This window comes from Lactuca saligna, chromosome 6 (genome assembly GCF_052625555.1).
Source record: "Lactuca saligna cultivar CGN05327 chromosome 6, ASM5262555v1, whole genome shotgun sequence".
In the NCBI taxonomy this organism is placed as follows: Eukaryota; Viridiplantae; Streptophyta; class Magnoliopsida; order Asterales; family Asteraceae; genus Lactuca; species Lactuca saligna.
This window is the reverse complement of record NC_136422.1, coordinates 145,043,156-145,056,050: the sequence shown is the minus strand read 5'-3', so window position 1 is coordinate 145,056,050 and position 12,895 is coordinate 145,043,156. Positions and strand designations below refer to the sequence as shown.

Here is a 12,895-nt window from a genome sequence, read left to right as displayed (position 1 = left end):
ATCCACGCGTAGATGAGATTATGCTCTAAAACTCTCGTTTAGACTTTGTTGGCTAATTTTGACTTTACTTTTAATATATTATAAATATATTATTTTTTAGTAGGTCGGGACAGGAAAACTCCGTTATAAATTTATAACTTCTTCATCTGACGTCCGTTTTCGTCTATCTTTTTACCGCTGCACTACCATTGACGAGATATTCAATTCTCATTTAGAAAGTTTTGGCTAAATATCGCTCGATCTCATATTCGAACTTCGGGCTGTACACTACTAAGTTGAAACTTAGAAAAATCATAACTTCCTCATACGAAGTCAGATTTGGACGTTCTTAATGATGTATGCTCTTGGTTTAACATATTCTACGACTTTCATTTAGACCGATTAGGCCAAATATCGCTCTAACGTAAGTTCACTAATTACGTCGCGCTGTGTCGTGTCGGTTCTGTCGCGAAACTTCGATAGGTCATAACTTCTTCGTTATAACTCGGATTTAGGCATTCTTTATATGCACAGAAACCTTGTGACATATACTACAACCTAGTTAAGATTACTTCTTCTAAATAATCTTCCATCAAAAAGTCATTTTTGATGCTTATCGTCTCTAAATTGACTAGCCCGGATCTACGGGCGTTACATTTAACCCTAAGATTGGTTATCAGTGTTTGATTAAGTGTATTTATGGGAATTGTAGCTGGGGCGTTACATTTAACCCTAAGATTGGTTATCAGTCAGAGAGTTCCCGATCAACATTTCAGCAGTCAGCCTTACGAGGTGAGTTTCCTTCCAGTAGGAACGGGTCTACGGCCACAATGCCGACCCGTTTAGATAGCAATAGTTCAGTATGCTTGACGTCTTTGTGATTCAAGCATGTATATGTGTTATGTGTTCCGGGCTGCGGTCCGATGCAGTATGCAGTATATGTGTTATTGTTATATGTTATGATTATGTTATGTTATGTTCAGTCAGTTCCGGACTTCGGTTTGATGCAGAGGGTGAGGCCGTAGTTAGTTCCGGACTTCAGTACGATGCAGTGGGCAAGGCCCAAGTCAGTTCCGGACTCCGGTCCGATGCAGAGGGTGAGGCCCTACTTAGTTCCGGACTTCTGTCCGATGCAGTGGGCAAGGCCCAAGTCAGTTCCGAACTCCAGTCCGATGCACAGCGCAAGGCCCTAGTCAGTTCCGGGCTTTGGCCCGATGCAGTGGGCAAGGCCCATTATGTGCTTTATTTGTTATTGCATCGTATGTGGTAGTTTGGGGGATCTCACTAAGCTTCGTGCTTATAGTTTCAGTTTTGGTTTAAGGTACTTCAGCTAGCAAGGGGAAGGGTTCGAGTTGATGGCATGACACACACCACAGTTTTAGCATGGGAGTTAGACTCTGATATTTTTACATGAGTTTGGCAGCAGTTGATAAGAGACATATTTTATGACATTTTGAGACACACAACTTATGTTTTCTTATATGATATTTGGATATTATGGTTTTAGTAATGTTTTCAAACGAAATTTTTGGCTTGTATTTTTGGGTTGTTTCATAATGAGTTGTTATATGGAAAATATGGAATGTTTCCATCGTGGGAGTTGAAGAATAGATAAGAAAGTTAGAAACTTTTATGAAAGAAGGATGTTCAAAGGAATGTACTTTGAATTTGAGACTTCATTTCCATGGAATTGTCTTGTAACAATCTCCAAAGGAATATTTTGTAATATCATTGGTCAAGTCTCTGTGACTTTTGACACCTAGACATTACAAAAGAATCATTGCATGATAGTTTAGAATCTAACACATTCTAACAGTGAAAAGAATTTGGAAATCTTACACTTGCAATAATGATTTTGAATTTTGAAATAAGCATCATTGAAATGTTTTTTTAATTGATCTATTTCACAAAGTAAGACCATAGACAAACATAGTGTGCATGCTTGGTGCATGGCATAACTATTGTTTAGACAAACATAGTGTGCATGATTGGAGCATGGCATAACTATTGTTTTAATTCAAGTATTAATTTGATTATTCGAAACATTATACAATGAATGATGAGTAATCAATATGGCTCAAAAGTTTTGGGGCCGTATAGGGTTAGTATTATTCTTATGTTTCACTTTGCATGTTTTGACTTCCCGAATAACTAGGTTATTCAAACCATCCACAGTCGATCATACGTTGGAAGTAGGTATTGAGGCAAGACTATCATGAATGGGTCTGTAGTTAGTCTAGGATAAAGTGGCTACAATGTTCATGAGTGCTACTGGAATAAGATTCGAGTATTGGATTCAACCCATGCTTATTTGAATCACTTCATGGATTTTATCACGAGTGATCATGGGATGATAATATCTTATATTCTTCAAATGGAGACGTGTGAGTTGTAGTTGCGAGTCGGTTGCACATTGATATATTTAAACGCACCAGTAACTTGGATGTTATAAAACATATCGTTGTGTGTAGTTTGATGAGTAATTACAAGCGAGCATTTGGGTTGAAGTTTATCCGTTCCTTTTACCCGATGTGGTTAAAAGCGATATATGTGGCCCCCTCGATGATTTAGTGATGACATCAGGCATGGACTGATTTGATTCGTTCAATTAGTCAGTTATCATAAATCGGAAATCGGGAAACAACAGATGGACATAGAGAATGATTATAATCCATGTCTCAATCCATATCATATTTAGAGTAGAGTAATACATGATCTCTTATCTAATAGACACGTCATTGACTAGGTTAGAGTTTGAAAATGACTTTTAAGAGCTACGATTGCTAGTTGGGTTGGGGTCATGCTTGAAATAATAGTTATTAGACTTATCCAAGTGGGAGACTGTTGGATTAGGTGTCTAAGCCCATAACTATTATTGGTATGTACTTGACCCAAGAGTAGCATGGTTCATTTTGGTTGCATGGCATCGGAACAATTTGGATAGACTTTTGTGAGAAGAGGATATTTATGATTTATTAATATATTATAAGTTTAATATATTAATATGAAATCATATTATTTAATTAGTATTGATCAAGAATTAGTTTAGAATTAATTTTGTGATCAAAAGAGACTAGTTAAATAAATGAGGTTGATTTGGTAAATCATTCATTCTTATAAAGTGTGCTTATGATCCATAGTTCTTCATGTTGGGCTAAACCCATGGATACTCCATGGAGGTTAAAACCCATGGATCATGAGGAATATGGGAAGTCATGAGTTACATGGTGTAACCCTAATGTCCACACTATATAAGAAGCCTCATAGCTCATTAAATGGGACTTTTTAAGTGATAAGAAGTAAGGGATAGTCGATTTGTGAAGTATGTGTTTTTCTCTCAAGTTATTCCAATTGTTGGTGGTGTTGTGTGATTCCATTTGAGGTTCAACACTTGGGGCACTAAGTTTTTAAAGGTCCAAGGTTTCCAACTACAAGAAAAGGTATATTATCTAACTTGTTTTATTACTCAAGTATCAATGTTTTGTATGCTAGTTAGGGTAATACCTTGGAAAGTTCAAGCTTACATGTATAATAGAGAAAACATAGATCCAAGGTATTTACGGTTGCATGTACACCTTAGGAGTGTTAGAATGCTCAAAACCCAACAAGTCTCAAGATCAATACGGATCCTAGTGACTTCTTGATATATGAGTTTTCTCTCAAGGAACATTCGTTGACGAGCTAAAACAAGTATTCAAAAGTTCGTGTGGATTCTCGACAAGAAAACACTTCATAGAATAGATATCAATTTATCATGTGTTTATCAATTAACAAAAACATCACAACTCCATTTCTATATGTTCCAGAGTAAGAAACATTGTTAATCCACATATTTCAAGGTGTTTTCAACCTTCTTAGTTTGAAATGAGTTTCAAGATATGATTCATAGTTACTAGAGCATGACTCTAAAACTTGATTTGGAATGAAGGATGACTCATCTCTTGATCGAACTATTTCCAACAATATAGGATTCCTCTTCTTAGTCATAAAATTGCATTAAGATGTTCTTCGAGGGTCAATTGTGACATAAATTCACACTAAGATAATCATAAAGCATGATACTAAAATACTGTCCTTTCCTTTCAGACTGGAGAAACTTTTATCGTTCTGCCTAATAGATTCTTCTTATTCATTCTACTACTATTTGAATCTTTTCAAAGTATCAAAATTATCCTCAATCTTATAAACACAAACATATTTACCGAAATATCAGAAATCTTGACGAATAGAGTTATCGTACTTTGTGGTGGATCTGAAGAGTCCATATTAACATGTACTAGATCCATTTGTCCTTCAATTGCCTCACATTAACATGTGATCAATGAATTAGTCATAATTTTCCAATGAACAAGATTCTCATGCATCACACAATTCAAATTGCATGACTCCAAATTTCCGTCTAATTTGAAAATTGGTGATAAGAATTCTTGTCACTCGGTTAATTATGACAATACCACAAGCGATATCATAAGAATAAAATCCACAATTAATATTGATAATATTATAAATGTAACCAACACTTTCATAAATTTCATTATAAGGAAATATAAAATAGGGCAACCAGATAAACCAAAATTTCACTTTTATTGAAAACAAACAAAAAATTGAAACATGTCCTTACAATGCATAAATTGAAAACTATGTTTCTTGACATATCAGAAGAGTAATAGTAATATATTAAATTATCATAACTCCTTAGTAGTAGCTCCAAATGTTGATCATCGAACTGTGTAACCAAAGTCTATTTCTCACGATCGGATTTAGCTCACTTGGATCAAGCTTCCTTCTTTCTTGTATATCCTTCAATATCATCAAAATGTGACTATCACATGATGTATTAAGAGTATATGAATAAGAAGTTATAAAACAATGGAGTCAGATAGTGGGTCCACCTGAAGTAGAGTCACACAATCTGACTTTAATATTTCTAAGATTTTTCAGGTATCTTGGGCAGCTTGGTTTCCAATGTCCCTTCAATTGGCAGTAGAAAACAAATGGACTCTTTCGAGTCAACACATGGAATGATCCCAGAACTAGCCTTTCTTTTTACCATATGATCAAACAATTTGATCTTGGACAAACCATTTCCATTTGGAAGAGAAATATTTTCTAGACCACCATTGTCACCATTTCTAATGTCCATGGCAACCTTAGAATTATACCCAATAAGCATCTTGCCTTAGATGTTCTCTTAAGCATTTCTGCTTTAATAACAATCAACTATTGAGTTAGATCAATTAGAGTCACGTCGATATTCCTCATATCAAAGTTCTCAATGAACTGATTATATGACTTTGGAAGCGAGAGGAGAACCAAACCAATGGCTTGCTCCCTTAGGAAAACGACACCCAATCTATCAAACTTGTCAATGTACGATGCCATTTTCAGAACATGCGCACACACAATGTTTCCATCTTCATGTTTACATGCCAATAAGGATTGAGTAGTATCATATATTTCAACTTGTGGAAAAACATGATGTTGGGAGAGTCACACAAGGAGTAGGTGGAAGAGTTTAAGAGAGATGTTGTCCAATTCCATCATTTCCTAAGCAAGGGAAAACAATTTCACCTTGACTTGAAATTCGAAGACCATCTCCATAAGATTGAGGAAAACTCTTTCCATAAGAATGAGGAAGACCATTTCTATCTTCATAAGACATCTAAAACTAAGAGAAAAGAGAATTCAAGTTAGTTGATTTTAATCCTTAATTATTAACCCAAAATTTAAATTAAGGCTATGATCCATATTTTTGATTTGAACTTTGAAGAAGGATGTCATAATAAAAAAATAAATCTATGTTGGGTAGGTAAGGCTTTTACCAATTCCAATCTTATGAAACTCCTAGATCTTTTGAGATTCATTGAATTTTATCAATGGCAAGTTTAATCTTGGATTATACTCTCATTTTTGTGACTGGGATGTCGAGGATCACAAACGATATGTGAATAAACATGCAAATCCACTTGACAACCTCAATGTCATTTATCATCTCATATTGATGTACCGGTTAACCACACACACTCCATTAACAATGATAATTTTCGAGACACCCATCATATCTCTTTATAGTCCCTATTAGTGTGCCGGTTAATTTAAATCATTTACGATTTAATCTTTAATTAAATTAATTTAAATCATTTATGATTTAATATTTATCTTTTAATTAAATTAATTCATATCATTTATGTGTTATATAATCATTTTCTATTAAACAATTAATACAATAATTCAAATTTAAGCCTAATCCAAAACCATTTTAATTTTCGAATTAGGGTTTGGGGTTATCCAATTTTAATTATTCTATTTTAAGGAATCTAGAAAACCTTAAGGAACCCTAGCCACATTCGAAATTTAAGGGGTGGAGGTAGGGTTTCAAGAACCCTGGCCTTATGTGATGTGATTATAGAACATGGTTTGGCATGCAGAATTAAAGATTGCACAATGAACACGGTGATTTCGGTGTTTAAGAGATGTATTGAATATGTATAGTGTTACAAAAAGGGACATAGATCTACATTTACATTAATAACACACACTCACACACTCAACTTTTACACCTCTCAAGCACACCTCTACAAGTGGACTAAACCCACCTTATATAGAGGTGTTTACATGTCTCTCTCATTCTCTAATACTCATTAGTCATAAGGCTAATGCACCACATCCAAGAGGGTCTACAAAAGTCAAACCATCTACAAAGTCATACATGAAGAACTTTGTACCCCAACATTCTCCCCCTTAAAGTTAGGAATGTATGACCCACTTCAAATCTTCCAAAATCGAGCAACTACACGGTTTGAGCCTCAAAGGTGACAGATATCGAAACGAACTTCAATCTTCAATTCTTCCATGATTCTTCAATTTGGGCTCTAGGATGTGAGACCATACAATCCGAGCATCAGCGAATGATCACGAGCTTCTCAAACTCTAAATCGACCAGCCTAAAGTTGAGCATAAAAACACACCCAAAAAATCTTCAATAATTCCAAACCCATTTCGAAAATAAATCATTTCCGAACTTCCAATTGCATCATCTCGTAAGCTTCAAAACTTTAAGATCACTTCGGTCTTCAATTTCACGTAATATGAAAAATTCAAGTTCGAATTTCCATATAAACTTCTCCCCTTTTTATAATCGAAATTTGATTATAAAACCTTTAAGGAAAAAGAACGTGCTCTATTCAAAAATTTTCGTGTCAAAAGTCCCCTTAACATGTGGTATAAACTTTGTGCTTCAATCCGGAAAAACCAAAAAAAATATTCAATTTTTAGCTTCGTTCGTGGATTGCCTTTGACAAAGTTTCTCAAAAATGGGTAGAAATTGTCAATTTCAAAATTTTGCAGTGACCCAGTGCGGCCAAAACAACCAAAAATGCGAAACACTACCCTATTTGCGAAACTGGGCATAAAGTGTCAATTCGCATTAACTGCAGGGCACCGCATTCGAAATATTTTCCCAGTTTACAGAATTTTTCCCTCAAGTCGAAACTGGGCAGAATCTGTCAAAATTGTGAGACTTCAGGGATTCGAAATGAAGAATCTTCATTTTTCACAGAATATTCCTCCAATTAGAAATATGATAGAATCTGTCCATAAGCTAAAAAATTAAGGACTTGAATTCGAAAAGTGAACCTTCTTCCCCAATTCAGATGAACATGAATGAGAAAATCGAATGACCAAATGGATCAGATTAAGAATTTGATTGAGTATAATATGCGATTCAAATATAGAAATCAAATTGATGTTCTCGATCATCAATATATGACCAACTGGCCACATAAAAAATCAGGTGCACGAATTTATATAGGGTCAAAGATCGAAAGCTAAATCGATCAATTTGAATCTGACGAAGAATGACAATAAGAATCATGATCAGAACTCATTCGATGAATTAGATTTAGATGAACAGGATCGATTATATAACAAATTGGGCTCAAAGGAATGGATCATGAACAATAATAAATTGAAGATTGGGCTCAAACATGAACAATATCAATATGACTCCGAATATGAACAATATCAAATTCTAAAAATGAATCAAAATGATTTACGAATAAAATCTTGATTTAAACAAACAATTTCGATTGAGAATCAAATCGAACACAAGAATATGATTAGATCGGGGCTTGATCAATGGAAAAATTATTGGATCATAACAAGTGGTTTTTTTTTTATAAAATTGATCCAACGAGTCAAAACGATCAAAAATCAAGAACGCAATGCACGAATCATTAAGATTAAGAGAGATTATATATATAGAGAGAGTCACCATAAATGCTCCAATTGTGAGAAATTTAGCCAAACCGAGAATCGTTTCTTCAAAAATCATGTTGATCTTCGGAGAACCGCTCTGATACCAATTGATGTGATTATAGAACATGGTTTGGCATGCGAAATTAAAGATTGCACAATGAACACAGTGATTTAGGTGTTTAAGAGATGTATTGAATATGTATGGTGTTACAAAAAGGGACATAGATCTAAATTTACATAAATAACACACTCACACACTCAACTTTTACACCTCTTAAGCACACCTCTACAAATGGACTAAACCCACCTTATATAGAGGTGTTTACATGTCTTTCTCTCTCACTCTCTAATACTCATTAGTCATAAGGCTAATGCACCACATGCAAGTGGGTCTACAAAATTCAAACCATCTACAAAGTCATACATGAAGAACTTTGCACCCTAACATTACGTGAAAATTAAAGCATTTTAGGGTTTGATTTCTATAAACCCTAATTTTGATTTATTCAATATTTTGCACAATCAACTAGTAAACTATGAATCTGATACCACTACTAAGTTTTATAGGTTATAAATCTTTGCATGAGGTGGAAAATAACTTAACTCTTAAGTTAACATGTAACCTATTTGGATCTATGTTTTCTCTATTCATAACAATAAACTATGAACACCAAGAACCCTAAAGGAACTCTATAATAATCGAAAATAAACAAAGAGTTAGGGTTTACATACCATTTGATTATTATAGTAAATAACCACAAAAATTCCTTCTTCAAAGCCTTAGAAAGCAAGCACCAGAATTCTAATGCCTCTAATGGCTTACACCCAAACCCTAGAAACCCTAGAATGAAGACGATAGAGGAAGAAATTTTGTTCCTATGCTTGCAAGAAAGGGCATGAGCGAAAATTGATGACCTTGGGATCATATTTATTGTTTAGGTAACTTATAGGTAAAAATATATTTAAATTAATCAAATAAAAGATTTAATCTTAATTCAAAGTCTTTCTTTTTATGCACCAGGAGGCTTCTAGAAACCCTAGAAGAGCCTCCAAAACCGTCCATGCAATGGAGGGTTCTAGAATTTCTTCTTTTATTTAACTATTAAACAATTACAATTCACTCATTGCACTTTTAAATAATTCCAATTAATCCCAAAATAATTCCTGATTAAATATGATTAATAATTAATTAATTCTAATTGATTTATTGTTATTTTATTAACCATATAAATTAACAAATGTATTATGTAACTATTGATCTTATGTTAATTTATTAATCACATAACAAATTAACATATCAATTATCTATTTGCAATTAATATATAAATCACGTAATATATTAACAAATTGTTTTTTTTCCTCTCTCTCTCTCATAATATCATTTCTAACTATTTATGGTTATAAGGACAATCCAAAAATAACTTTGTTTATATATATATATATATATATATATATATATATATATATATATATATATATATATATATATATATATATATATATATATATATATATATATATATATATATATATATAGACACACACACACCCCCATTTAGGATGTGGGGTATAGAGAAGGAAGCCATTGAAGTGAACACCCCCGACAGAGATGTCAAAGGGACCAAACATGGGTGGAAATAGCCATCTTAGCCCCCGCTCCCGAATTCCCCTGTTCCCTTCGTCCCGACCCCAAATTCCTTTGTTTTCCAATCCCTAACCTCGCTTCATTCCCCATTTTTCCATTTCCCCAAATCCCGTTAACCCCATTTGACCCGAAATCTCTCGTTTAGCTTTCTTTATCTAATTTTTCATTTGTTTCTTTCCGTTAACCTTATATATTAAATTCATTATTCGAATACAAAACATATACTCCCTCCATCCCAATATTATTGTCCATAGATAAAAAAACACACAGATTAAGAAAAACATTAATTACCACTAACTTTATATAATAAATGATAGTTTTATCCTTACTTTGCATTTAATGTTCCATTAAATGCTTAGTTGGTTAAGTAATAATAAGGAGATATTTTGGTAAAATGTTATTTATTTTTAGAAGTGGACTGTTATTTTGGGACAAACCAAAAAGGAAAGATGAACTATAATTTTAGAACGAAGGGAGTATTACACAATGACTACTTTAAGTTTAATATTTCCTTTTATAAATAAAAATAATTAAATAAAGGGTATTATTTCAATGGGTTCACCGAGTATTCATAACGGAGCTTCCGAAATCCGAAAACATTGTAAAATTACCCCATATAAAAATAGGTCTTGTGGGATCAAGGTCCAGCACACTTTTTTATACCCCTATCACAAATAAAGTTTCCTCATAATCTTGATCTTTGTTATTGAATGATTGTATGATGAAGGTATTGTTGTTTATCGCAATAATGATGAAACAAAATATCTAGTTTTTAAGAAATACTAATGTCGAAAGTTTACGTCCGAGAAAGAGAAATGCTTTACAGAGAGACCATGAAGCTGCCCTTGATTGTCTCATACATAACTACTTTGCCGATGATGTCATTTATGAAACACACCAGCTTCGTTCATGATTTTCAAAGCACAAACATTTATTCCTACATATAGTTGATGATTTAAAGTGCAAATATCCATTTTTCCAATTCAAATAGCAAGTATCCATTTTTGTAATTGAAATTTGATCCAAAATATGTTGATGCATGAGATGAGTATTTAAATGATGTTTATGTAACATATATGAGCAATCACAATATTCATTTACCTTAATTTCTCAACGATCGATACCATTTTTATTGTCATGTTCCAAATCATATCCACCAATATTTTACTACATATATACCTCTCTTTTGCTAAACTTATTTCTCAAATACCTATATTTGAGTATCGATATCTCATTCACTTATACTTTATTTTGGACATATAATATATCGTTTCGAAGTCCTCATGGAGAAGAACACAAACCCACTTAGAGTTCGTTATATATACAATATATGTATATATTTATATATGTCAAGTTAGTAAAAAATATAAATATTTTTACTAAATTTCCAACAATATCTACCTCAATGCACCATTCTTTATGGATCATAAACCCAAATAGTTGGAAAACTCATTTGGATATAATACTTACTCACGGATACACATGTTGCTCAATAAAACATTCATCTAAAGTTTATTCACTAATTCCTAAGATGTCGTACTTAACCATGCACCTCGAACGAATACTGGGTTTTAAAATTAAATTGATATACAATAAGACTTAAAAAAATAAACACCAGTCTTTTGATTAAATACTTACAAAGGCAAAGAAAAGGTGTATAAAATACGTAAAACCGAAAAGAAAAAGGAACAAATTAAACTGTAACTAATTTTAGGCCAACCTCCGGTTGAGTAAAAATTTTGTTTTGTTTTTTAGTTCGATTATGATTCACATCTCAGTGGCAAATGGTTAATCAGTAAAACCTAAAATTTTAATATATTAGTTTTATTTATTAGATGCACTACTAACATCATCATTAGTAAACCCACTAATGAATCAACCTACATCAATTAATAGTAGTCCATTCAGGATGTTTACTTTTCCATATGAATACAAGTTAAAAAAGATGGTGGAAATCGATCCATATATACTAATAAAAAGAAATCCACATTTCGTATATAAATTGTCTCAAACCGATACAACAATGAACAAATAGATATGTAATCAATATCAAACAACCAATTGAAGAATATAAAACAAACTAGACATGTTTCATACCAAGTGCAACAAAATACCACCGAATAATGCAACTACAAAGCCATAGACTGTTGGCACTATCAATTTGGTGGATGTAGATGTTGCTACTGGGCTTGGAGCAGGAGCCATTGTTTGTGGTAGAACAGTGATGAAAAGCTTCATGTTTCTTAACTCACAATGCTTCCCAACACCACAAATGTACCATTTTCTTCCTGGGGTTTGAAGTGGGATGATATCTCTTCCACTTGTCAAAGTTCCATTCGAAGATGAAACAATACACTGCTGAAAACCGGTGCCATTGACTTTCATCACACTGTGGGCACCGGATGCATAATTGAATACTGGATGAAGAATATAAAATTAAAAAGTTAACTTTCTTGAAAACCTAAAATGCTAGAAAACGATATTAAAGAAGCTAAATGTATGTATATTTGTTGGAATATAAAACGTACCAAGTGTATCTCCAACGATGAAAACTTTATCCTTGGCCCAAGATTGATAATCAAAGTCGAGAGTCCAACCGCTTTTGTCCCCAACAATGTATTCCTTGGCGGATATTGAAGTTGCAAGAACAACCAGGGTTCCGATGAAGATGATGATTGAATGTGATGCAGCCATTTACGAAATAATTATGAGAGATTTCGAATAAATATTTCTGTAATTATTAAAACACCCTAAAATTGGATTGTAATTTGCTTGTAGGCTACATGCATGTTTATTTTTGCTTATTTATAAGGTTTGGGAATGAATGTAAAAGTGCGAAGTATGAAACCGGCAATGGACGGCAATGACATTGTGGAATTGGTCTTGTTTCTTTGCCTTTCGATTGTTGCACTAATTATTAAGAAACAAAACTACTTTTTTTTTTTTTTTTTTCTTTCTTTACCAAGTGTCATCATATTTTGATTGTATTTCTCTCACGGGATCCATGCAAAATAC

The 12,895-nt window shown here is 33.2% G+C and overlaps 1 protein-coding gene across 1 annotated transcript; it reads right to left on the bottom strand.

Annotated features, from left to right (window-relative positions):
- Positions 1–11,971: 11,971 nt before the first annotated feature.
- Positions 11,972–12,574, bottom strand: LOC145001432 (blue copper protein 1b-like). The gene is made up of 2 exons (XM_078960810.1): positions 12,409–12,574; positions 11,972–12,297 (listed from the first exon to the last, which is right to left on the bottom strand). The coding sequence occupies exons 1-2, from the start codon at positions 12,572–12,574 to the stop codon at positions 11,972–11,974; spliced, it is 492 nt and encodes a 163-aa protein (XP_078816936.1).
- Positions 12,575–12,895: the final 321 nt, after the last annotated feature.